This window comes from Pangasianodon hypophthalmus, chromosome 17 (genome assembly GCF_027358585.1).
Source record: "Pangasianodon hypophthalmus isolate fPanHyp1 chromosome 17, fPanHyp1.pri, whole genome shotgun sequence".
Taxonomy (NCBI): Eukaryota; Metazoa; Chordata; class Actinopteri; order Siluriformes; family Pangasiidae; genus Pangasianodon; species Pangasianodon hypophthalmus.
The window spans coordinates 18,680,684-18,705,884 of NC_069726.1; the positions used below are offsets into that span (position 1 = coordinate 18,680,684).

General features: G+C 40.5%; 2 protein-coding genes across 2 annotated transcripts; both read left to right on the plus strand.

Annotated features, from left to right (window-relative positions):
• Positions 1 to 217: 217 nt before the first annotated feature.
• vldlr (very low density lipoprotein receptor) lies at positions 218 to 21,958 on the plus strand. Its single transcript, XM_026942619.3, has 20 exons — positions 218 to 591; positions 6,525 to 6,644; positions 7,991 to 8,113; positions 10,367 to 10,489; positions 10,972 to 11,343; positions 11,707 to 11,829; positions 12,186 to 12,308; positions 13,496 to 13,615; positions 13,780 to 13,905; positions 14,145 to 14,316; positions 14,434 to 14,655; positions 15,346 to 15,464; positions 15,558 to 15,697; positions 16,490 to 16,631; positions 16,772 to 16,921; positions 18,732 to 18,791; positions 19,294 to 19,347; positions 19,757 to 19,834; positions 19,933 to 20,102; positions 21,119 to 21,958. The coding sequence occupies exons 1-20, from the start codon at positions 525 to 527 to the stop codon at positions 21,152 to 21,154; spliced, it is 2,640 nt and encodes an 879-aa protein (XP_026798420.1). The 5' UTR covers positions 218 to 524; the 3' UTR covers positions 21,155 to 21,958.
• A 690-nt stretch (positions 21,959 to 22,648) lies between these two features.
• kcnv2a (potassium channel, subfamily V, member 2a) lies at positions 22,649 to 24,927 on the plus strand. Its single transcript, XM_026942817.3, has 2 exons — positions 22,649 to 24,007; positions 24,507 to 24,927. Exons 1-2 carry the CDS (start codon positions 22,688 to 22,690, stop codon positions 24,756 to 24,758), a joined length of 1,572 nt encoding a protein of 523 aa, XP_026798618.2. The 5' UTR covers positions 22,649 to 22,687; the 3' UTR covers positions 24,759 to 24,927.
• Positions 24,928 to 25,201: the final 274 nt, after the last annotated feature.

The following is a 25,201-nucleotide window of genomic DNA, read 5'->3' on the forward strand; positions in this document are numbered from 1 at the left end:
TTCATAGCTGATATGATGCATCATAATGCTGCATAAAAAGAAACTGCCTTTTTTTTTTTTTTTTTTTTTTTTCTTTACAAAAACAAAGAATTTGTGAGCTGTCTTTATTAATAAGCTTTTAATTTAATACAGATGCACACACATTATAGGCTATTCATGATGTCGGTTGTGGTAGAGAAAGGGTTAACTGCGTGAAAATGACACGCTGAAGGAGAGCGAAAAAAAAAAAAAAAAAACCTCCACACGCCCTGTGCTCCGCTCAGCCACACCGGCGCGGTTTATTCGCTGGAGGTTCGCTCGCGCTGTCGGGGAAATAAGGAGGACATTATGAGTCGCGCTCGCACGAGCCGCTCGCGAGCACGGCGCCACTGAACGCCGTGGTTGAGATAAAAGCGCACGCGGCTCCTGCTCAGCTTCTGTTTTGTTCTCGCGCACCGGCTGAGCGCTCGCGCTGCGGTATCCGCGCACAAGACCAAGGTCCAGAGAGAGAAAGAGAGAGTGCGCGCGAGACACGCAACCGCGAAATGGTCCTGTGCGTTCTGGGGTTTCTTCTCCTTCCACTGTGTCTCCAGCTGGTCGGGTTGACCGACGGTGAGTATTAATAGCAAGAGGGGAAAAAAAAAAAAGAAGAAATAAACGATTGTATGCAATGAAGCTGCAGAAAGAAGCACGCGAGTTCGGCGCGTTCAAGATGAAATCACCTTGATTCATTCATAACGTAATTTAGCATGATGCAACATTGTTTATTTGGAACGCAGCCTCAACACTGGTTGTAACCGATCCTTCATTGTGTAATTGACTGCCTCATTGGACGCTTGGGCCTCCTTCAAGTGTTTGGTAGCAACGTGCCGCTTTGCACGTTTTATCATCATGCACCCTGAAGGACTTTACCCCTCGGATTTCACCTGCTAATTTCATTTCCACTCCTACGGTGTAATGACACGCTTCTCCTTAATTTATTTATTGGAGGAGCTCATTTCTAGATTGGTTCTTGGACATGGGCCCGAGCCGGTCGCGTGCTTTGGGAATAGAGTGTGTGTGCAACAGTGTAGACGAGGGCCGTGTGTGCGCACATTACCCGCACTTTGCATACTTACCATTAAAACAGGTGACTTCACTTTGAGTCTTTGAGCCCCATGGACCAGGACATTTAAAAAAAAAAAAACAATAGAGTAAAAATACATTTTACACAGATTTCACCCTTTGCCTCAAATTTCCTCAAACAATAATCATGTTTGATATACAAATGATGCTTCTTTAGTTTTGCACTTAAGATTTCAGACTCATAGGCCGGGAACCAGGATCCACATTTTAGTGAGGTCCACAATGCTGAATGCTGAATGTGTACTACATTAATTGCTCCTTTTCAATCTTAGATATGCAATCTTTCCATTCTTTCATTAACTGCTCTGACTCCAGTTAGGACAGAGTTCAGTATTTTTGGTTCACAAGACAGCTCAATTTACCTGTTGTTTTTTCTCCAAGAATAGTCAATTTCACAATAATGTTAAGGCTTGTTTTTTTAACCTAAAGTTTGCATCCATGTTTCTTAAAAATGACACCATGAATTGCCTTAATATTAAAAAGTCACATGGTGTAATGAGTCCTTTGCAAGATACCATTTACTTATTGACACTTTTTAATGAGGTTTTTAACAGCCTCAAAACAGAAGATATATCACTATTTCTTACAGAGCATGTTCTTTACTTTTTGGAATTATTGCAGTGAACTGATTTCATATTAAAGAACAATAGAGTGGACGTCTTACCATTATTAAATCATCTGTTTTATTTAGTTATGACTTATAGACCTGAGATATTCCTTGTTTTGTATATAACATGAAGAAACCTATGCAAAATGAAAATTTTAATCTATTTTATGCAACAGAAAGATGATGCATACTCTTGCAGTCTTTAATTAAAGGTGTGTTAACTTTCCTTTGCCTACATTTTAATTAACCCCCCATGCCTGATGGTGTATATATACTGTATGTATAAGGCCATGATATTAATTAACATCAAGTAAACTACTGGAATTACCACATCTGTCTGAACCAAAATTGAATCTTTTTGAATAGACTTGTGACCTGTGAACTAGTAGTGTACCTTTAAAACTTTCCTCTAAAAATCTAATTACAGTCTAGTTATGTACCTTAAAACTTTTTAAAGGTACACTCTATCTGCAATTGCAGGTGCAAGATATGTATTAAAGGTACAAAAGATAAGGGTACCACCCCAGTGATAAGGAACTGTACAGTGTAATACACTTTTTTTTTCCTAATTATAGCCATTTTTAACTCCGATTTATGCTTTAAAATTGGAAATAACTTGCATACTTATTCTCTTATTCTCTTTTCTAAAATGGTTCATGAACTAAGGGTATTGCTTTGGCAATTTAGATTTAGTAATGGTCTTGCATGACTGGTAGTTATGCCGCCCCGTTGGGTACTTGTATCGTCAGTGCTAAACTAACACTAAACGAACACAAAATTGTCATGGATAGTTGACTACATGTGATGTGATTTGACCTGGAAAAACGATGACAGTTGGACCCCACTCCCCCCAAAAAAATCTTTAATGCTTGTGTTGCTTTGTTGGCATTTCTAATGTTCCACCTGTCCCCTTAGCCATGGTCCCATTAGTGAGTTTTGCTTGGTTTACTTTAAGTGGATGAACAGTTGTTTGCTCTGTTCATCCAGAGAAAGATGTGTTTTCACTTCGATCAGAGGTGTCCGACTTCAGGAGGTAGCTAAAGGTGCATCACACTGCTGAATTTAGCATTCTGCCTCATTTAGCACACCTGTTCAGCTAGTCAGCTGTTTTCCAAGGCCTTTATAGGCTCATTTTGGTGCTATAGGAGGGAAACACAATCGCTGTATGGTTGTGGATATTTAGGACTGTAGTTTGACACCCTTGACACAGATGTTAGCAATATTGTGATGCTACTTGGTATTGTCGACTGACCAAACATTGCTACCAAGTTCAAATTTTTATGTGTTTCTAAAACTGTTAAATATCAAGTTTATCTCATAGGATCATGGCAGTACTCATGGAAGTACCTATTTTTCCCCCCACAAGGTAGCATTGTAGCTTTAGTGAGCTACAACTGAAAAAAAGCAGTTAGTTAGCACTGCTAGCCATCTGATAAGAGGGGTCATCACATTGTCATTATGCTACTTTAACATCCATTTCAGTAGTTTGTGGTTTTGCACTAGTGACTGGAGTCAAACATGTTGACCTGTTGTGAAAATTTCCAGTATCTATGTCTAAAGTGTCACTTTTGTCCTACAATAAATGTTCCATGACTATGGTGTGACTAAATGTTTGAGGATGACAAGAGCTTTAATTACTCAGCTAACCTGAACAGTTGTGATAGTTGAAAATGGATGATTCAATGTACTTGATTAAATATGGAGGAAGGGTTATTCAGGAGTTCTTCTGAGAGTTAAGTCTTGTTTTTCCTCCTAAGACTGTAGTAGTCAGCCATTATACTTATTACTTTGCCCTTTCTGTTAAGTTATATCTTGGGCCTTGGGTGGAAGTGAGCACATCATATCTGTTTTTGACTCCAAGGTTGTGCTATGTAGCTTCCACAGGGTCGTGGCCTTCTAAAGGCACACCATGTCTTGGCTTGGTATGGTCTGATCTGACACCTGTACTGGTGTGAGGGGTGTGAGGGGGTGTGACAGTTTCAATGAAAGTTAGCATCTTGCTTGTTTTAATCATACAGATTCTGAACTCAAAATAGTCCGTAATATAATCAAAATAGAAGGTATAAGACATAATAAAAGACAAGAATGGGACACAACTGTATTTATTTGCATTTGTAAACTCTTATTAAGATGGTTAAAGTTTAATAAATCCAAGGAAAATGAATTCTGTAAGTTGGTTGCAGTGCGTCTGACCCAATTTGCAGGTAATGTATGCCCATTCTGGTGCTCTAAAGCTACCAGTTAATCAGATATTGTAGGATGCAGGAACCCTATATCCATAGTGCAGCATATGACTGTGGCTAAACATATCGTGCCCTCTATAGTGGGTTTTATATATAAGTACACATTATATATATATATATATATATATATATATATATATACACATACATACAGTGGGTAGCTTATATTTCATACCCTACTTCATGCATTTGTATAGGCAGTAGAGAAAAGCTTGGGATGCAGACTTTGTTCCCCTACTGTGCATTTCCAGTGAGATATACTTTAGTGTTTTTGCCTTTCACATGACAATTTCTAGCCTTCAGGTAATTATTAAGCACTTTGAGTAAATCCAGTTACTCCACTTGATATTTTTACTTGTCATTTAGGAGAGGAGGGCCGCACAGCTCTAGGATTCCCAATTTGATCCTAAGCTCAGGTTACTGTCTGTGGAGTTTTGCATGTTCTCCCTGTGTTTCCCTCAGATTTCCCAATTTCCTCCCACTGGTAGGTGGTAGGTGGATTGGTGACTCTAAATTGCCCCATGTCTCAATGAGTGTGTGAGTGCCCTGCGATGACCTGGCATCTCAACCTGGGTGTGCTGTTCCCAGGATAGGCTCCGGCTCCACCATGACCCTGACCAGCATAAAGTGGTTATTGAGCATGAATGAATGAATTAAGGAGAGGAAAGAATTGGTCTTTGTGGTGATCTGCTATTTTTGTTAATGTCATATAAAGTAACTAAGTTGCTATCTCTGGAGTCCCAATTCTCCAAGAGAGAAACCTTTCATTCACGTCTAATTTTCAGTAGAGCATGATGCATACATATCCTTTAAATTAGCACTAAATAAAATATTCTTTAACTAAATAAAGTATTCCAGGATTTTTCACCCTGCAAAGTGAAAATTAGTGATTTCCCTCCTTGCTCTGTACACCATGTGTGTAAACAAAACCCTGAAATCTCAATATGTTAACTGTATCCATCTGTTTCCTCTTACTGGGGTTCAGTTGAGGTTTCATTCTGACTGGCAGTGCCAGCTGCCTGTTCTGTGATCCAGACTGATCTGGGGCTTTTGTGTAGCCTGATTCGTCCAAACAAAATGTCACACATTATGAGTGCAGCATTGTTTCCAATGAGCGGATGTGGGGTCAGTGAATGCAGGCTGGCCAGCTGTGGACAGCTGCTGTTGCCAGTGCACTACTTTAACATATCTTTGCCTGTCAGCTGTTTGTGTGGCTCTGTTGCTCTAGTATTCACCTTATTTAGCATAGTCCACCATTAGACCGAACTCCTCTCTTGAACAGCTACATGCCTGGAGAGATTACTGTTTTCCCTTTTCTACCTCCTTGGATGCGCCTCATGAAAGTGTTCGTAATTAGCTGATTAGTTGAATCTGGGGTGTGAAATGAGCCAGAATTCTAAACTCTGCAGTGTTGTGGCCCCTCAGGATTGCTCTCCATTAGACAGAATCTTGAACATATGCTTCCCTAAGTTCCAGACACATAACCTTGCAGGGCGACATGGTTCCTGAAAGCTGCTTTTTTCCATTGTTTGAATGAGATTCAGCGTGGAGGTGTAGTGATCTGTGGATGAATTAGTGAATGAATCACAGATTTGCCTGTGAATCAGGGATGGACTTCTGTCTGATCATGGAGTGGCTCAGACACCCTAGTTGTGGGTTCTTCCTTCCTACATAGAAGCACACTACTGGCTCCCTGTAATCATAGCGAGACTTTAATAAGCAGCTCAGAGCTTTATAAACACATGTTAGATGCTGCTAAGCACGCAGGCATTTTCACTTTTGTATAGCAGTTAAAGTATGTGTCTAATCTTCACCCACTTAATCCAGTTGTTTGGTCTGGGATAAAGCATGGATGAGCAGGGCACTCCTTGTTTAAATCATAGGATCACTTCACCTTTAGGTTTAATGTGGCTGATTGGTAGAGCCTGGTAAACACTGTTTAAGATGCTTGTCAGATAATACCTATGTGATACTGAAGCGTAATGCAAATGCAATTTTTAGAAACGTTGAATCATAGTTTCTAGTGTTGTGTAGAGCACAGGGGAGTAACACAATGACTGTATCTAATTAGTGCTCCAGATAATTGTATCTTTGTCTATGTTTGTATTTAAACCTAAAGTGGGCATAACTTAAACCAAAATTTATTTTATTAATTTATTTATTTTAAATAGAGATTTTCAAGAGACTGTTTTTGACTGTTTTCTTACAGATTTTTTGTATCTGTTTGCAATATTTCTAACTAATAAATAAGTTAAATAAATAAATAATGTTAATAAATGTGGTCTTTTTTTTTAACCATGAGCTTCGTATCTGACCGCTTGCCTGCATGGAAGTAAAACCCATCTGTTTGAGCAATGTGATGCACACCTCTAGTCTCAATGCCATGTGGACCTTTCTGGAAAGCTGAAAGAAAAAACACATGAATAGTGCACCTCCTATTTGTATCTGTGTATTTTGAAAAATGCATTCATATTCGGTTGTATCACTAATACAGCAGTTTTGCCTTTCTTGGTAATTAGCAGAGTAACAGGGTGTCACTTTCACTTGTCTTTTTATTCTCGCCATCTCAGGATCACGAATAGAATGTGAGCCATCGCAATTCCAATGTGGGAACGGCCGCTGCATCCCATCAGTGTGGCAGTGTGACGGTGACGTGGACTGCACTGATGGCAGCGATGAGAACACGTGTGGTGAGTCATTGTTTGTGTGTGTGTATGAATGCACGTTCATTCTAGTGCTCTAGGACAACACCCCTACTTGCCTTATAGTACAGTGAACCTGTCTGTAATCTGCCTGGGTGAAACTGCGGGATGTGGACTTGGAACTATGCAGTTTATTGAGTCTCACACTAGTTTACAGCACTGATGCAATTTCCCAGGGGCTTGGGTTATGACGCGTGAGGCTCAGCTTAAGCAAGGCTGAGAAAAAGCGCAGTGCCACAGTTCCTTAAATTATTGACAGTAACCAGTCTTGCAGATCTGCACGATTACACAATGGGAGCCATAAGGTCCCTTTCTGGATGATCCAGCTCTCCTTGTATCTATGGTAACTGGGTCATAGACTTTGGGGGTGGGAAAACGTAGTGTCTGAGGGAGGGTTTGGCACAGATATGAGTAGAATGGCTGTAATTTATTAGGATAACACTTACACTGAAGTCGTCAAGGTTCCATTCCATTTCTGCACGATGGTCCCCAAGTGCACTCTCCTACACAGTCTAACCCAGTGAGTGTAAATTTCTAGTCCTGTGGTGAGCATGCTAATTTGTTGTATGTCAGGAGCCCTCCAGGCACTTCTGGCCATTCTAGCCACAGGAGCCTATTTCACTGGGAGTGCACACTTGTACACTGAGTGGACATGAAGTGACTGATAATAGGGCTGGGCTTAGTGCCAGTGGGGAGACAGGGTTCCTTGTGAACTTGTAGGGCATGACTGTTGACATGAAAGTAAGTATACATTTACTTGTCCTCATTGCAATTTCATTGCCTTCCTTTTTCCCACAATCAGTCCCTCCCTCTTGGTTGTGAAACTACATGTATGATGCAGCAGATCTGAGCAGTTCAGTCATGGCTGGCTGTGAAGCAAATTTTTCTGGGCCAGAAAAATGAATAGATGAAAAGGATAAGCAGAGGCTGGAAGAAACTGGTCAGATACATTACATGGCAATGTTGCATAGTGTAGTATTTCTAAGATTTCTTTGAAATTATGATTATCAGATGTCTAGAAACATCTATACACATTTCAAACTGCACCTGTAATAAAAATGTGATTTATCCATAACTTCATCCTTATGGCATGGATTGTGTGCAAAAGAAAACACAAATTTGTTTTCCATTTATCAGTGTTTTGTGTAAGAAAATGTGTAAGTGAATGCAGTAAATAAGCACAGAGGACATATTCTGGGACATTCTGGCTTTCGCACCTGATGTAAAATCTTTGCTGAGCTTGTTGTTTTTCATTTTCCTCATGTACTTTACTTTTTAACCAGGCTGAAATGTAAGCCCTTGAGACTTTTATTTTAATCCTGTCTCTGTTGCAGTGAGGAAGACGTGTGCAGCACAGGACTTTGTCTGCCGCAACGGCCAGTGCATCCCCAAGAGATGGCACTGCGATGGAGAACCTGACTGTGAAGACGGCTCGGACGAGAGCACAGACGTGTGTAGTGAGTCAAATAGGTTTTACATTGTTTCCATTGTTGCCTCTGACTCCGTCATGTTCACAGAAGTGGTTTTGAGCAGATGGTAAAGAGATTGATAGAGATGCTGTCAAGGCCACCAAACCTGAGTGCATTACAGTCTGTGTCCTGCAAACCATAGCGCAAATTCCAAAAGAAGGAGTTGTTCAACTGCTAGGCTTTCATCAGTGTGTGGGTGGGGTTCAGAGAGAATGAATCAGGAAAAAATGTGACCAGAAATTATTCTTGAAAGTCTGTGCGTCTTTGCATAGCTCCATCTCCTTTCACGCTTCCAAATGCGTCACTCTGCAGATGTCCCTTCACCTGAATTCAGCAGCTGTGTCATTTATGGTAATGGCAGCCGATCGGACAGCGTGTCTGGTCAGGTTACATCCCACTTCTCTCTGTAACTACACTGTGTTGTCCTTTAGATCTGGCTACAAAGCACTTAATCAATCCTCACTGAGAAATACGAGCAGCTGTTTTAATCAGGCATAGCAAGAAGAACTCGCCGAAGGTCAGCTATCTCATGTCCGTCTGTTGGGGTATGAGCTCAGGTTGAGGGAGAGATGCTATCCTCATTCGTAAAATGATAATCATCCAACTTTTTCCATCCTTTCTGGATTAATGATATTATTTTAATAATCCAATTTACACACAGTTGCATTGCATGTATTAGGCATTCATATGAGACCATGCTGTTGAATCTGATCAGAGTAGTCAGAATGTGTTGATTAATTTTCTATAACGGCAGCTCTGACTGTAATTTCAACTGTAAGGCCAATCAGAGGTTTATACTAATGTTTTGTTCTTATACATTATTGTTTCTGTAGTGACAAAGAACTGTCAGGGATCTTTATGGTTGGCACATAATCTAATCTAAAGTCTAATTATAAAAAAATATATATTAAAATTTCTATCTAATAAAATATAAATCGCTATTTAACAAACTTGGTTACTCTTTATTCAGCAGGCTGTATCATACCACCTTGTCTTTGATTATTTTCCTTGTCTGTATATTCCTTACAGGACAAAGCATGCCTGCACCAAGCATTTTTTTTAAAACACGATTGTTTGGTGTAGTATGAAAGTTTTAACCGTTTTGAAATGGCAAGATGTGTGGACATTCTATGAACAAAAAAAAAAAGGTGTTTATATTATTGGAGGATTGTCTCCATTTTTAATTATGTGGCCACATTAATTAGGCTAATGCTTTAATTGACAGGCTAACAAGTTAACTAATATGTTGTATATAATATTGTTATGGTCACCTATTGTTTGAACCCACCATCCCCTGTAAATTCAACTTCTGGGAATAATGAACAGAAACTTTATGTATATTGACATGCTTTCAGTCACACATTAGATCCATCCTCTTATTTCGTATTTGTGATGCGTACTGATCCATTGTATTTTATCCATTGTATTTGATGTTTTGGAGTGTTGCACAATCCAGCAAGATATTTTTATGTGTTGGACATGCTGATCCATGTGGCAGACATCCATAACACTTCTTGTTTGACCAGCTGTTTAAAGTCAGTAAAACATGGAATGATACAGTGTGTGCCTGTGCATGTGGCTATCGGTGTACGTGTTGGAGATCATGCCTTTGGAAGGAGTGTCCTGAGCACTGGGATTGCTTACGTAGGTTTTTTTAAAGATTAATTCTTGTTTGTTGTGACGGGGATCTAGCACTGAAAAGGTGACCTTTGACAAACATGAGGTTGAGGTTATGAGTATATACAAGACCACATTCGATTGTTAAGTGTTGGGAACTAGCTTAATAAGAAACTTTCCTTCACTGTTATTAATTTTTGGACTCAAAATATTACAATATTATTATTGTAATATTGGAACCTATTGTTGCCAGAGGATAAAGTCTGATTCATGTTACTTAAATAATTGTTTTCATGTAGTTTCTACACATGCTACAGAACAGATTTGCTTCAGGTTGAGCCTGTTTAAGCTGATATTAAGTGCAAGTTTTTTAACCTTTGCATGACAAAGAATAGATTAGAATGACTTTTTCAAAGTTTTAGCCCTTTTCAAGGCAAACCAATTCATCGAGTTCTACTGGTTCCTAGGAACATTTCAAGGAAGTCCAATATTTGTATAAGAGTGCAAATGTTACTAAATAATTCTCCCAGGATTAAGTGCAGAATAACCTTTTTAAAATAGCATGTTTTAAAAAAAAAAAAAAAAAAAAAAAGTCTTGTCCTAACTTGCTGCTCTTTTATTCAGATACCAGAACTTGCCGTATGAATGAGTTTAGCTGTGGCACAGGCTCCACTTTGTGCATTCCTGTCTCTTGGAAATGCGACGGCGAGAGAGACTGTGACAACGGAGAAGATGAGGCAAGTTGCGGTGAGTCAGCACCTGCCTTAGCGTAATTTTGTGACAAATGAACTGTCTGTAATAGTTGCAGAGGAACCTGCTTAGAGTACGTAGTCCCAGGTATCATATGATGCAAGTGTAGCCATTTATTGCATGTGGCAAAGGGTGAGTCAGCTACGGCTTAGGAAACTGTTTCAGTATTTAAGAAGTGTTCCTGGATTGTTTATGTAGCTGTTGCAATGCAAGAAAGACCTAATGAGTTCCTGTAAAGCATAAGTTTCCAACCCTGGTCCTGGAGAATCCCCTATCCTGCACGTTTCAGTGTTTTCCTACTCCGTCACACCCACTTCAACTCAGGAAGGCCTGGTAATTAGCTGATGAGAATCAGGTATGTTGGGAGTACGGAAAACACTGTGCAGTATTCCAGGGTCAGAACTGGGAACCGATACTGTAAAGAGAGGAAATGTAATCATTTGTTGAATCTGACATGTTTAGATACATTTTTCCTTTAGGTAACATCACCTGCTCTCCTCTGGAATTCACCTGTGCCAGTGGTCGCTGTGTCTCCCAGAACTTTGTGTGTAATGGTGAGGATGACTGTGGTGATGGTACTGATGAACTGGACTGCGCTCCCTCCTCCTGCGGCACTAACCAGTTCCAGTGCGGCAGTGCAACGTGCATTCCTATTGGTTGGGTGTGTGACAAAGACGTAGACTGTCAGGACCAATCGGATGAGTCGCCTCTGCATTGTGGGAGGAACCCCACGCCTCCGGCAAAATGCTCAGCTAGCGAGACGCAGTGTGGCTCAGGAGAGTGTATTCACCAAAAGTGGCGCTGCGATGGGGACGCCGACTGCAAAGATGGCAGCGATGAGAGAAACTGCCGTAAGTGGCTTAGGTTTAGGATGGCAATTTTTAATAGATGTATTTTTCTGTATTTAGTATTTATCAAGAGCTAGCACTGTGAAGCAATCCATGACTTATACTAGGTGACAGTGATACAATTGTAATGTTATCCAGTTATCAAGCTGCACAGCTGTTGGCTGGGATTCCATGGGTGTGAGCTTACTCCTACTAAAAGGCAAGGTTAAAAATCAGCTACTGCCTTTGGCCAAGTGCCAGAACTGGAGGAATGCCAAGCTGATAAGGAGGCTGTGTGTGTGTGGGGCGTGCTGTTAGAGGTCAGCTCTCCTGCATGGTTTAGCCTGTAAGGTGACTCGCAGCTCTGTTTTTCCATTCCCCCTGCAGCTCCGCGCTCCTGTCGCCCGGACCAATTTAAGTGTGACGATGGCAGCTGTATCCATGGCAGCCGGCAGTGCAATGGTTTCCGAGACTGTGCTGATGGCACGGATGAAGACAACTGCAAAAACTGTGAGGCCACTGAAACAAGAGTCGTTTTGAATCTCTAGATGTTCTACATGAAATCTTTTTATAGACACACTGTTGCATCAAATTAGGTCAAATGTGCACAAAATGTGTTTTAGTGAGAAATTGGGTCAAGGCCAGAGTCAATATACAGTTCCTCCTGGTTACTGCAGAACTGTAGGAATGTTGTAATTGATTATATTACCTTAGGGTTTCAGGTTTGAGTCTTTGACACACTGCATTATTGGCCTTGTATGTAGAAACAGTGTGCATGATTTATTATTGCCTATGGCTTTAGTATCTTTTGTGTATATAATATGGTTTTCACACTAACTTTTTCCTCCATTCCCTCACTGGTATAGTGACTCAGTGTAGTGGCCCAGACAAGTACAAGTGTCGGAGTGGCGAGTGTATTGAGATGAGCAAAGTCTGTAACAAGGTCCGTGACTGCACTGACTGGAGTGATGAACCAATAAAAGAATGCAGTAAGTGAAAATCATGCAGAGATTCTGGAACAGTTTTGCTTCGCAGAAATAAGTGAAATGCAAAAAATAGAGAGTTGATTATAGAGACGCTGTATAAATATGTAGTGCAATCTTCATAGACTGTATGTAAAGAATAAATAAACAGACTGTGACAAATTAAAGATGTTGGGCCACCATGAGCTGGCAAAAGCACATTGGCTTAGATTCTACAAGTCTCTGGAACTGTACTGGCAGGATGAACACTGTTCTTCCAAAAGATATTCCCTTAATTGTTGTTTTTATGGTGGTGGTGCTGACGTGACTGCTCAACTCATTCATGTTTCAACAGAAACAATGACTAAAATGACATCTGCATTTAGACCTATAGTAAAGACTGTAAATAGGGTTGAAAACTTGTGGTTGACGGTGCATATTCAGTAACCGTAATGCTCGTGAATTAGTGCTATATGTAAGGAACAACTGAAAAGCAACTGTTCTTCAGGTGATTAAGAGTGTCAACTGGACATGATTAAACTTTCAGGAAGAGCAGTCCATCCACAACTATATAGAAAGGTGAAAAATATAGTAGGGCCGCAGATTATAAAACCCCCGAGTACAAAGACGAATGCACATTTTAGAGTTCATTGGTGTGAAACAATAAGCACTGGTCTATATACATGTGGGAAAATGTGATGTCATCAGGTTACTGTATTCTCAACAGGTGGGCAATGTGTGCATGTGTGGTATACATTAAGAAAAATGTACAGGCCTTGTTGCTTGGACCCCTACAGTGAGGGAGTCTGGCAGTTGTGGTAGGCTTTGTGGGGAATTTAGGCATGGTTTTTGTGCATTTTTCCCTTTGGAAAGAAGTTACTACAAATCAATAGTGTTACTCTGAATAATATGTATAAATGTGGGATATAGTATATAGTCTATTGTATTCTTACTAGAAGAACCCCCTTTTCTCTTTGTCTAAAGTCTTCCTTTTGCAGCTTTGGTTGATCCACATTTATCTAATTCTGCATTTGTCATTTTGGCATTGTAGTTACAAAAGAACAGAATTTTTAATTGCAAGCAAATATTGACTTTTTGTGTGACTCATTTTATTGAGCATCCCAAGGACTTGTCTGTCTGCTTCTGCTATTTCCCACACTGTGGAATACTGAACATTGTGTGTTTCTTTTCTCTGGCCTGGCTTTTCATTTCAGATCTGAATGAGTGCCTCATCAACAATGGTGGATGCTCACACCTGTGCCGCGACTTGGTGGTTGGCTACGAATGTGACTGTATACCTGGGTTGCAGCTCATTGATCATAAAACCTGTGGGGGTGTGTACAAATATACACATTCATTGTTCAGATTAATGATTGAAAACAGGTTTGTCTTTCAGTTTGGAGAAATCCTCTTTCTCAAATGCCATTCATGCAGTTACTATAGTGTTCAGTAGCTGCTTTTCTTGTAAATGCTTCAGCATTCTGTTCTTCCCGTGCAGATATAAACGAGTGTCTGAATCCTGGGATCTGTAGTCAGATTTGCATCAACCTGAAAGGAGGCTACAAATGCGAGTGTCATGAGGGTTATCAGATGAACTCCAGCACAGGAGTGTGTAAAGCAGTAGGTAGGTGAGATTGTGCCGAGTGCTGGAGATAAATCATTGATCAACTGAGCCCCAAGGCTTCTTGGAATTCAGTGTGGGAGTTTCCTTGGTATGACACACTGAAGGTTGTTTTTGCCTGGAGCCAGTTTATTAGCAGTGCTGATTCTTTTGTCCAGCCTTGGTTGGATTTGAACATTCATAATCCACATGATTGCTGGTACCATCAGGCCACACCTTTAGCTCCATCTCCTGCATTGCAGGCAGAGAGCCTTGTCTGATCTTCACAAATCGGAGAGACATCCGGAAGCTGGGACTGGAAAGGCGCGAGTACACACAGATAGTGGAGCAGCTGCGCAACACTGTGGCCCTGGACGCAGACTTCAAACACCAGAAGATTTTCTGGGCTGACCTGGGACAGAAAGCCATCTTCAGGTACCTGCACCACCCTACAGTGGGCGGGTGGATAGTAATTGCTGAAATACCTTGGCATAGTTAAATGAAGCTCACTTATATCATAACTAATTTATTTTATTTTATTGGTTTTCACAGTACATCACTGGACAAACGTAAAGATGCAAGCAGCCACACCAAAGTGATTGATGTCCAAATGCCTGTGGGGATAGCAGTGGACTGGATCTACAAGAACATCTACTGGTCAGACCTGGGCAGTAAGACAATAGCCGTGGCCAATTTCAATGGCACGAAGCAGAAAGTGTTGTTTGACAGGGACTTAAAGGAGCCAGCTTCCATTGCAGTGGATCCTCTCTCTGGGTAATTTTATACTGTGAAAACAAATTGTATACTTTCTGTTGATCCCCTTTGTGGCTAATATAGAAAAATCATGCCTGCTCCATTGTTTTTTTTTTTTTGTTTGTTTGTTTCCCCCCCCCCCCCCCCCCCCCCCCCTCTTTGCTTTGGATGGTGCACACACATTTCTGATTTGCAGTATCTGCAATATACCTTTTTATCATCACATTATCATTTATTATCCACTCCATAACCTCTCTTTCCCTTTCAAAGTCTTTGTAATATAGCTTAAAAAAAGAATAAAGTGTCTGCACTTAAAGTGACTGCCCTTTGTTTGCAATAGCTTATGTATGTGGAAATTGAGTATAATTAATTGTGCTTATTTGCTTTAAAATGAAATCTTGGCAGCTACAGACAGAGCAAGCCCCAAAAAACACCACCCATGGAATTGTGTTTTTGCCCCCACCTGCAATCTTGTTACAGAATTAGCACAATTTGGCAAATAAACCACATCCTTGGCAACCCTGATGACAGTTTTTATATATAGGATATTCAAACTGTTGTTCATCTAGTATACTAGGTGGGGAAATTGCAACTCAGGCCTTATTATATACCTACTGAGTAGTAGCTTTTTTAGGTTGAATTTATTCTTCATTGTTTGATTATTGCTTGAAAAAGTGGTGAACATAGTGATTTTGTTTTTGGTCGCTGTAGGTTCCTTTACTGGTCAGACTGGGGTGAGCCAGCCAAGATTGAGAAGTCTGGAATGAATGGGGTAGACAGACAGGTCCTGGTTGAAACTGACATTCAGTGGCCCAATGGTATTACCCTTGGTAAGTACTGATTAAATGAAGTTTGAGCTATGATTAGCAGGATGTGATAGCTGCCTGTTGTGGAAATAATGTTGACTAGTCCTGCCTCTACAGATCTGATCAAAAGCAGACTTTACTGGGTGGATTCCAAGCTGCACACACTGTGTAGTGTGGATCTAAATGGAGATAACCGGAAAAAAGTCCTGCAGTCCCAAGACTACCTGGCTCACCCCTTTGCCCTCACAGTGTTTGAGGTATGAGAGTATCTCAATCCTCTCCTTGTGCCATGTTGCCTCTATATGTTGCCTTAGTGTCTTATAAATGAACAGCTTTTTTTGCAGCATTTTAAAATAGTTCCCTGCACCCTGAATTGGTTTTGCTTGGGTTTAACATGTCTTGTGTATATTTTAAGACTAATTATAGACATATAGTCACTAGACTAGGCTACAGTGTCTGGGGATTTTGGATCTGATAATGTCTGTTCATTCATCAGGTTTGCTCTATGTAGCATGTTTTTTTTTTTTTTTTCTCCATTCTAAATCTGGCTACATATCCAAATAATACTGTGGTTTACTAGAGCAAATGGTCTGAGAAATTCTGTATGGACCCCAAGCCATGGTTGTGTGGTTTAAAAAAAAAAAAAAAAAAAGCATTCCTCCTTAAGCTGTATGTTGTCCAAGATGTTATAGCTTAGGCTGCAGTAACTGATCAAAACAAACGCCAGAGTTGTAAAAAAAAAAAAAAATTACAGTAGGGTTTAACCCTGGTTCAGATACCTGCAAATGAACCACACCTAGTTAAAAGATCATCAGCTGTACCTTTTAATTATCTTTTACGGTAGTGATCCATAAGGTCCAATTGTGTACCTTAAATTGTTGTTAATGGTTCCAGGTAAAAAATACATACTAATCTTATTTTTATTTAATTTTACATACTAACTTTTATGACACCGTATTCAGAAATAAAGCAACACCTCAGTCTTTTGATTATGAGAGATTTCAGTTGGCAGGTACCTTTCAACACCCTCACCTTACTTATTTTGACAGGATCGCGTTTTCTGGACAGATGGTGAGAGTGAGGCTATTTATGGGGCAAACAAGTTTACAGGATCAGATGTGATTATGCTGGCCAGCAACCTGAATGAACCACAGGACATTATTGTCTACCACGAACTCGTACAGCTGTCCGGTGAGTGTATTAGCTATGGGATGGCAGGCCGGGTTGAGCTGCGACCTTGTGTAACATGGTGTGAAATCAGTCTGAGATGGTTGTAATGGGGCAGAAGAAACCTTTGATCAAGCTGAGGGTTTTGTTTTGTTTCTCTGTAGGCACCAACTGGTGCAACGAGAAAGTAGAAAATGGAGGCTGTTCCTACATGTGCCTACCAGCACCTCAAATCAACAAACACTCCCCCAAGTATACGTGTGTGTGTCCCGAAGGTCAGGAGCTGGCCTCAGACGGCTTGCAATGCAGATCAGGCAAGTATCTGGTGCTGTGAGGGTTAATGAAGTGATGTGCTAAAGCTTTACTTTTCTCTATTCTTCTACCCCCTTGTTGTCTTGAGCCTCCATTCTGCAGCAGTTTCCTTTGCTGTTGCATTTATTGCTGCTTCTTGTGTGTGTCAGTTTGAAATGTCGTGCTTGTGTAGCTTGACGGCTCCCTTCAGGCTCTGTGTCCACCACCTCACCCCCTCTGTGCCTCTCTTTCTCTCCTCTTGAAGCTAGGCAGGGGCTGTCCTCCTTTGAATACTCTTTTCACAGAGAATATGCCATGTTGAGTAATATACAGATGGGACTTGGCATTGAAATCTAACAGCACAACACTAAAGGGGAATCCATAGGAACTAAGGAAAGGGGTTTTAAGGACAACCATCACTACATGAATACTTATATGGCTCTTAAACCTAAACAAAATAAGAGGCTTTACTATGCAACACATTGATGGTAGCAGGAGAGCCCTCTAATTGCCTCCATGAAGAATGCAAGAGCAGTAAACTGTTCTCTACGACATGGTTGCTTTCAGTAGATGAAGATAAAGAACTCGAACTCCATTGTGTCTGAATGGGCCAAACTTTCATGGGCCTTCCCTTCAGAGCTACAGCTAGATCAACCAAATGAAAACAACAGTAGTTTTCTCCTCTAGTGAAGAACTTGTATTCCATGGGCACATTTGAAACTGCCTCAGATTTGTACTTGATTTGAGAATTTGAGTTTGTGGTTTACCCAGAGTAATGACTTCCAGATGGTGAGGATGTTTTACTTTTGTACATTGTATATACAACATTTGTGAGAAGATTAAAGGAGGGTAAACATATAGGAAACTATACCTGGATTCCAGTGTGATAGCTTTCTGCCAAACAGCCACTGTAATGTCTTAATGGCTTGAGCTAAAGGTCACCTAAGAGCAGTCAAAATCGCAGCAAGTGCTTAGAGACATGGTTTTCTAGGCTTTCCTACAAACAGAACTAGGTCAAGAAAATGTCTGTATCTAAATATGGTTTTAAAGATGAGCTTTGGTACTTTGTAAAACTTCATTTTAGGAGATGGGTTTAAACAAAAATATTAGGGTCATTAAAAATATGAATGCTTTTCTACAGTTCTAGTGCATCTCAAACCAAGCTTCATTAGAGATGTGCAGTGGTTATAGTGTTGGTTTGGATGGATTTCAGCAGCAAATCTATATATATTTCTTTCTGTGTACACTTTGTGTTGCCATTTCCTATGATTTTATTTCCCAGCCATTCACCATATAAGCCACTGATCAGCCAATTCAGTGTTAATTTAAATACATTTTCCCCACTAATTTCACCAAAATTATTTGCCCTATCATCAGGAGATCATGAGTTTGAATCATAAACATGGTACAGCATGGTACATGGGAGTTAAGAGAGCAAAACTGGCTGTACTCTCTGGGTGGGAGGGTTGGTCAGAGTGCTGTCCCTGTCAATCACAGCGACACTAACCAATCATGGGTTTCTGTGGAGCACATGGATGTGGAAGAGGGTAGAAAACGCTTACACTGCCCTGCAATGCAGCATGAGCAGCCTTTGGAAAATATGCAGAGGTTGGCTTCACATGTCTCAGAGGAAGCAAATGTTAGGCTTCACTCACCTGGTTGGTAACTGTGATACTGGAGAGTTAGCTAGTGGGTACATCTGTTCATTTCAGCCCCCTGCTTGCTTTGTAAAGCCCTATCGCCGATTATTCATCTTTTTGCCTTTTGATTCCTAAATAAGTAGTATAGGTGGCTTTTGCCAAGGCTTTATATCACTGTGCTCTTTTGTAACAGTGGCATCTACAGCTGTTCCACAAGATGAAGGGCAGCCCACACAACCCACACATCCTCCAGGTAATGCAGTCTCCCACTGCAAGTCTTTAGACTGCATGTGCATGAAAACCATGCAGCCAAACTGGCTTCATAGCTTTTAATGTAGTCCTATAGCACATGGTGGGAACATCAGTCAGTCAAGCTGGAACCTAAACCCATGTGTTTACTGGTTTTTGAATGACATTGTGGGTCAATAAGGTTAATTTAAGTGATGCAATACCCCCTGTCATAACAACCATCTGTTAAACTCATGATTAATAAGGGGTGAGTTGCAGCAGTGGTCACTTTGCAAAAAATAGACCTGTTGGATATCTAGCACAGCACTATGACCTAGTTTCATATACAGTGTTTAACTCTGACTGTAAACACTCACCAACTTTGGCCAACTTCTTTGCAGCCCATAGCCCAGTAGTTGTCTGTCAGATTGGTTGATTTATCTACAGTACATATTGGTGTAAGAAATAACATAAGAGAATGTTTGTTTTTGTGCTACTGAAACTCCTTTTTTCCCCCTCATTCAAAGACACTCCAAAAGACACTCCAAAACCCAAGGTCGCAGCGCAGTCAGAGCCCACTGGTAAGCTCTGCTGTTTAGCTGAGTGCTCGCTCTGAAGACTACTAACACAAGTTTGTGGAGAGTAGATCCTGTGTTGCATTGGGCTCTTCGGCCTCAGCAAATACCTGTGCTCAGATTAACTAAGGGGCAGGTGTGAAATTCCTGGTTTGCTGAAAGGGGTGTTGGCTGGCTGTCGAAAGCTTGTGCGCTCTTATCATTTTCATTATATGCATGGGTTCAGTCATCTTTTTATAATCTCATCTCTGTGCATTTAATCACCATTTAGGTTTCATTTTAGGTTGAATTTTTGTTTACTTCATTTTCCCTAGCAATCTAGTTCTGTCGCTAATTTGAAAGAACTAGCACGTTTAATGTGTTCTTCAGTGCCCCACTGAGCAGTTTATAACTCATTTTTCATCAATCCATATAGAAAGAAATCTCAGCACCTCCATACATGAGGTGAAATCAGCCAAAGGATCAGCTGCAGCCTGGGCAGCTTTGCCAGTGTGTAAGTCATCTTACTCTTCGCTCACTATTAGAAACATGTAGCATTTCTTTGTGTAAAATTTCAGTGTTCCAAACTGTGACTGTCTCTCTGGCCTGTAGTGTTGCTGGCCATGACTGCAGTTGGGGGTTACGTAATGTGGCGAAATTGGCAGATGAAGAATAAAAAGAGCATGAATTTTGATAATCCGGTGTATCTGAAGACTACAGAAGAAGACCTCAACATCGACATCAGCAGACACACTGCCTCAGTTGGTCACACATATCCTGCTGTGAGTGATTTTAAATTTTTGTGCTGAATAAAATTAAAGTTAATAAAGTTAATCTTTATCCTTTTTGCATGACTTAATACTGTCATGACCATGTTATATTTTACAATTACATCTAGTGTCATGTTACAGGGTTATGAACTGGTTACCTGATTGGCTTTCTAGTTGAGCATGTAGTTTAGGATATACCATGTCAAAGTCATGTTTAAAATTTTCTCAACTCGTTATACAGCAGGAATAGTACTAGCTCAGAGAAATTTTTTGGGTGTGAGGGGGATTTTAGCCCATTTAGGTCATTTGCCTATTCCCACCCACTAGCTATCTTTGCCCAAAAGCTATCAACCAGGGAGGGTGAAAACTATCATGTGTTTCCCCCGAGACACATAGTCACCTCATGTTTTCAAACTGATGCTCATGTTGTGTCACACGGTAGTGTTACACACTAGGAGGAGAGTGTTATCTTCCCTCTTCTGCATACATAGTGTCATGCTGGTTGATGGTGGAGAAAGTAATGCCATCTCTCCCACCCAGAGAGCACTTCCAATTTTGCTGGCTTGGCCTCCTGGCATCTTTCAGATTTAAACTCACGGAAAACATAACTGTTGTAAAGACTAGGATTACTGCATTTGGATATATATGGATGTGATGAATATTCTTGTGCTTAACCTTATTCGAGCTGGATTAATTTGATCAGCAATGTCTCTAGTTTTCACAAGCCTGAAAAGTAACAATTCCTGAGAATTACCTTATGTATTTCACCAAATACCCATAGTAATAGTAGTCCTTTTCTACTATAAGTCCAGGCTATGATGTGTCTGTCATAATTTGTACACAGTACACAGATTATCCTGGCTGAATCATCCAGTTAATTCCCTTAAAATGTCCTTATGGAATCTCAAGGTACAAACTAATCAAAGTCAAAGTGTTTGTTATTGGTCATATTATTAACACAGCTATTGTGACATGATCATTCTTATGGATCACATTTAATTGGTTTGTAAATGTCTGTTCCTTTGCAGATTTCTATAGTAAACACAGAAGATGACATGCCATAACCAGGCCTCTACACTGCTCCTATTTATGAACTGTGCACTTGGGACACTCGCCAAACATTGCTGTTCCAGCAGGCTGACAGTTAGATGCCTTCTGAAGTGCATTTCTCCATTGTTTCTTAGGGGTGGTGTGTGTCTTTTTGTGTGAAATATGATGATGACTTGCTTCCTTCTCACAATAAACATGCCCAAAGCATTATGTAACTGAGGATGTGGCCTTTTACTGATCCTGCCACAATCTTGGTCCATGCAAAATGATTGACCAACTTGACAGCTCGCATTCTTGAGAAGAGAAATTGGACAGAGACCAAGAATCTAGACATGGCTAGTGCTTTTGAGCATTTTGTGTGAATGAATGTTTAGATGAAATCTGAAAATGTAAGTGGTTGTTTTTTTTTTTTTTTTTTAAAAAACCCTGAGGAACATTTACCTCTAGAAGCACATTCTTATAATGCTTCTTGTGTCCATCCTGGGGAAAAATGTAAGTTCTATAAGAGGAGTGCTGTCGGAACACTTGTAAAATGCTGTAAATATCCCTAACTTAAAGAGTAATCAGGATTCTCCAAGCACTTTGGTCAAATGGTCATGTGTAAATAAGATTGTATACAATTGACTGAAACAATTTTGCTATGGTGGGGTATAGTACCAGGGTAGATTAAAATGTATTTAAAAAGGTTTGTTAAACTATTTTGTATGTTTGTGCTGTTCCTGTAACTTTTTTATAGCATTATACAGGAAGGAGAAATTACCTGTATTGAAGAAATTTGCAAATACTTAAAATAAAAGGACATGGTCAGTTGTATATCATTGCAAAAGTAATTCCTCCAAGTTATTTTGCTGTTTATAGAAAATGGATGAAGTGTTCAGAAACGAAAGGGAAAACAATGACATTGCAGGGTGTGTACCAAAATCAAGAAATTCATAACAAACGCATAATCCACATTAAAAGTTTAGACTAAGGAGGATGTAACACTTTGAAAAGGTTATATGGCTCAGGTTAATTAGGATTACAGGTTAGAGTAATGCACTTGACATTCAAAGGCTTTTCTGCATAATACGGTGTTGATCATCATTGCCTGGCTTGTGTACATTAGTAGCAAATTTAATTCTGATGGGGTGTCATTGTTTTCTTTTTGTAGATGCTGGCATTACTATTTCAAATAAACTAAACATTATACCATAAAAGTTCTAATGGAATGAAGTAGCACCTCTGATTAGAGTTCAGATCGAGTATGGGAGCATGGAAAGAGTGAAAACCCTATTAGGGTTTATGCCCAGCATATGGGATAATACCTAAAGTCTGTTGTGGAAGAGATTTGTGAATGTAAGGCAAATGAAAGACATCAGGGTGGGGAATCTAGGGAGAGGATAATAGTATTTAAACCGTTAAGCATACAGAGCCTCTCAGTCAGCAACATTATATAGTCACTGCTGCTTCCTCCCTACTGGTGTGCTAGGATCCCAATTTTCAGGAGGGTATTAGAGACATGCACTGCTCTTGCATGCTCAATACCCAGTGAGACAGGTTGAGAGAACATGACGACCATGTTCAAGCTTAAGGGCAGGAGGCGAAGCCTGTTCCCTAATTACAAGCTTGGGAGCACAACCCTTTCTCCTAGTGATCCAGTGGAGGAGAGTGAGCTTCCATTTGCCCAGCAACACTGGCTGAAGCCATGGAATTCAATGCAGGAACTCAGCCGAGATATCTATAACCTCGAAGAAGAGGAGGAGGAGGATGACAAGGTTTTACCAGCCCCTGTAAAGATATCATCTCCAGCTAAAAACTACATGCTGAACATCAACGTAGGTGGTAAGGTTTACCAGATATCTTACAGGGTGGCAGCCAAGTATCCCAAGACCAGAATTGGCCGTCTTGCGACATACACAGACCATAACAGAAAGCTTGACCTCTGCGATGACTATATTGTCCAGAATAACGAATTTTTCTTTGACCGAGATCCAGATGTCTTTCACATCATCTTCAATTTCTACCGGACTGGGGTTCTCTGGATAAAAGATGAGTTGTGTCCTCGCAACTTCTTGGAGGAAATCAACTACTGGGGTGTCCGAATCAAGAACACTCACCGCTGTTGTCGCATCTCATTTGAAGAACGACAAGATGAGCTGAACGAGCAGCTGAAAGTGCAGCGCGAGCTGCAAGCTGAAATTGAGGTGGAGGAAAACGAAGAGCTGTTCAGAGGAATGGCTTTCGGGCATACACGTCGCAAAATTTGGAACCTCATGGAGAAACCTTTCTCTTCAGTCACGGCCAAACTTATGGCTGTGGCTTCCAGCTTCTTCGTGTTGGTGTCACTGGTGGCCATGACCCTTAACACAGTGGAGGAGATGCAGTACACAATGCCAACTGGCCAGCTTAGTGGGAAAACCTATGCTGAGTATGTGGAAACTTTCTGCATTGCATTCTTTACAATGGAGTACCTGCTCCGGCTTGTGTCTACACCAGATCTCAAAAGCTTTGGGAGGAGTATGCTGAATGCCGTGGACCTGATCGCCATCCTCCCACTGTACCTCCAGGTGATCCTGGAGTGCTTTGAAAATGAGGACATTGAGAAGCATGGCAGCGACATTGAGACAGTGGGGCGGGTGGGGAAAGTGGGACAGGTGCTGCGTATCATGCGTCTCATGAGGATCTTCCGGATTCTGAAGCTGGCCCGACACTCCACTGGACTGCGAGCCTTCGGCTTCACACTCCGTCAATGCTATCAGCAAGTTGGCTGCCTTTTTCTTTTCATCGCAATGGGAATTTTCACCTTTTCTGCTATGGTTTACACTGTGGAGCACGATGTCCACCAGACAAACTTTACTAGCATACCTCATGCATGGTGGTGGGCAGCTGTAAGTACATTTTTTTTTAAATTATTAATTCTGCATCTTGAAGTGGAAACTTAAAATCCACAGAGGGTTTCAGACCATCAAAAAATAGTTTAAGCATACTGAAAAAATGGAAACGGGAGTGCTCCTGTTAACTTTTCCAGGATGCAACTATACTGTTTAAATTAAATTCCCAGTAGTCTACTGTTTAAGATAGTTGAAGCATTGTTACTTTGTAGTTGGGATAATGCACATAGGGCTTTCTTTGTATTACTTGTCAACTTGGCAACTTACACCTGCTCAATGCCAAGTAGTGCAGTTATAACATAATGCTATTAAACATTGCTTCCTGAGGGTATTATAAGGCTTAGCGTGAATACAACCCTTGGAATCTATGCAACACATTTCTATTATCAGCCCTTCGCTCAGGTCAGGTGTTTCCCCCCATACACTAAACAGCTGCATTTGATTACGTTTACTTGCACAAGTGCATTTAAATCACATTCGTCTATTTGTTCTGTAGGTGAGTATTTCCACAGTGGGCTACGGTGACATGTTCCCAGAGACGCACCTGGGTAGGATTTTTGCATTTGCCTGCATTTCATTCGGGATCATTCTGAATGGCATGCCCATCTCCATCTTATACAACAAGTTCTCAGACTATTACTCCAAGCTGAAATCCCATGAATACACCTCCAGTGTGAAGGCACGGGGCAAGGTGAGATTTGCCAAAAGAGCTGTCAAGAAGTTTGTAGAGTGCTGTGAGGAAGCCTGACACTAACCCACAAGAGAGGCCCTGCCAAGTGTTGTTACACATAGAGGGGAACAAAAAAATGTAAAATAAAAATAATTAAAAAATAACGAATCGAGTGATTTTACTACAGAAACAACAAGGAGTGTGGTTAATTTCAGTTGTACTCCAGCTATGGACATGTAAGATCAAAACCCATCACAAATGGAATCCCAATTTTTTTGGAATAAGCACTGCGAGGCACACTTCTTGCAATGGTTGCTTAGCGTCAGCATTTTTAGATTTCTCTCTGTATTCACTAAGCTAAATTCATTAATCTTGCTGTACTGACATTGCTTTCTCAATATATTTTTGCATGCTTTTACAAGCAGTAGAATTTCTTTTTTCTTTATTTTAATTGTAATTCATTTTAACTGTTATGAGCATGTTATCTTTCTATTTTTATTACAGTTTTATTAATGATGGTG